Source organism: Etheostoma spectabile, chromosome 15 (assembly GCF_008692095.1).
Source record: "Etheostoma spectabile isolate EspeVRDwgs_2016 chromosome 15, UIUC_Espe_1.0, whole genome shotgun sequence".
NCBI lineage: Eukaryota > Metazoa > Chordata > Actinopteri > Perciformes > Percidae > Etheostoma > Etheostoma spectabile.
The window spans coordinates 32,807,688-32,809,076 of NC_045747.1; the positions used below are offsets into that span (position 1 = coordinate 32,807,688).

Below are 1,389 nucleotides of genomic sequence, written 5' to 3' on the forward strand. Positions count from 1 at the left end.
ACACACACACACACACACACACACACACACACACACACTCTAAATGTTTTCTTGTCTTTGGCGTGCATATTTATCAAGCTTTTAAAAAAAAAAGACACAGTACTTTAGAAGCAGCTCTATGGGATATTATTACAGTAATCATATGTACTGTATGTCCAAAGCAGGAAAAACCCTACATCTGCCATATTGTTCATTCCTAAAAAAAGATTAATGATAATTTTACTCCATAATGTTTCTGCAAAAACTAATGTTTTATTTGAAGTACACTGTATTTGTGTTAAATCTGTAATGTCTTCTAGAAACATTAATAAAACAGTGTTTGGAATCAGAGAAAACGGATAATTTCGTGGCACATTGGATAGATTGGGCAGATTCAAGGCATTTATTCTGTTGTTTGCTAGAAGACAACTGAAAAGGAGACACCTTCAGGCAACGCAAAGTCAATGGAGAGCTACGCTTATTTTCCCCTTCGGTGTGGGCGGGACTTAAGACAGAAATAACAGACACAGACCGTAGAAATGCCGTGAATGACAAATCAGAAACCAGTATTCAACCACTTGATTTACTCTTTAAAGCGTTATTTTTTAATAGAATATAGTTAATTTAATATAGAATATAAATATTCAAATGAACCTGACACGCATTGATAATGTTAAGGTGCACGAGCTGACGTAAACGTAGGTTTATTATGTCCGTCATGTAGCCATTGGCAACTAAAGGTGTCCTGTGACCTTTGTTCCAGTTTCTGTAGAGAACAGCTAACACAACTAGCTAACACCGCTAACAGTAACAGCCCAAACAGCCGCAGGTGAAATGGCCATTTATAACATTTAAGGCATTCTGTTAGAGTGGTAGGTGCATACACATGACATACCTGACAAGCCGCACTTGTTTCTTAATGCAGCTCTTAATGCCATTTTGTCCTGCTCAGATTCTGGATGGAGGAGACTGTCTATGAAGAGACCACATAGGGGAGACCACTACCACTTCCGCCTAAGACAAGATGGGCGGGACTATGAGCTTCTTCTTTAGCTTTTGTTTGGCGGTGATTGGCCGTTTTGAAAATATTACCGCCACCTTGTGCTTCAGTATGTATAAAACTTGTTATTACATATCCATGGTATGAAAACTTAAAGAAGGTTAAGACGAGTAACAGTAACTTCAAAAAATTAGATAAACCGAAATAACAAACACAATTAGTTCCCTCTGACATTCAATTACATATAAGATATATTTTGATGGCATACATGACAGAAGATTTATCTGACTAGGTTGCCATGGACTAAAACCTTAAAAAGTCCCCGTACAGACCAAAGTACGGAGTGTGGATTGGTAACTGGAGAGATGCCACTTCACCACCTGGGCACTGCCAGGTGCCCTTGAGCAAGG

General features: G+C 38.5%; 1 protein-coding gene across 2 annotated transcripts in view; it reads right to left on the minus strand.

The window, feature by feature from the left end:
- The window catches only part of eci1 (enoyl-CoA delta isomerase 1), a 21,546-nt gene that overhangs the window by 17,214 nt on the left and 2,943 nt on the right, over nucleotides 1-1,389 (minus strand). Inside the window, exon 1 of one of the 2 annotated variants that reach the window (XR_004335202.1) lies at nucleotides 875-917. Coding sequence is in view for 1 of the 2 variants with exons in the window: in XM_032536907.1 (XP_032392798.1) it covers nucleotides 875-917 (43 nt within the window). In the remaining variant the exon portion in view is untranslated. Of the gene's footprint in view, nucleotides 1-874; nucleotides 953-1,389 lie in introns of those variants that run through there. The other variant, XM_032536907.1, reaches the window with a different exon arrangement.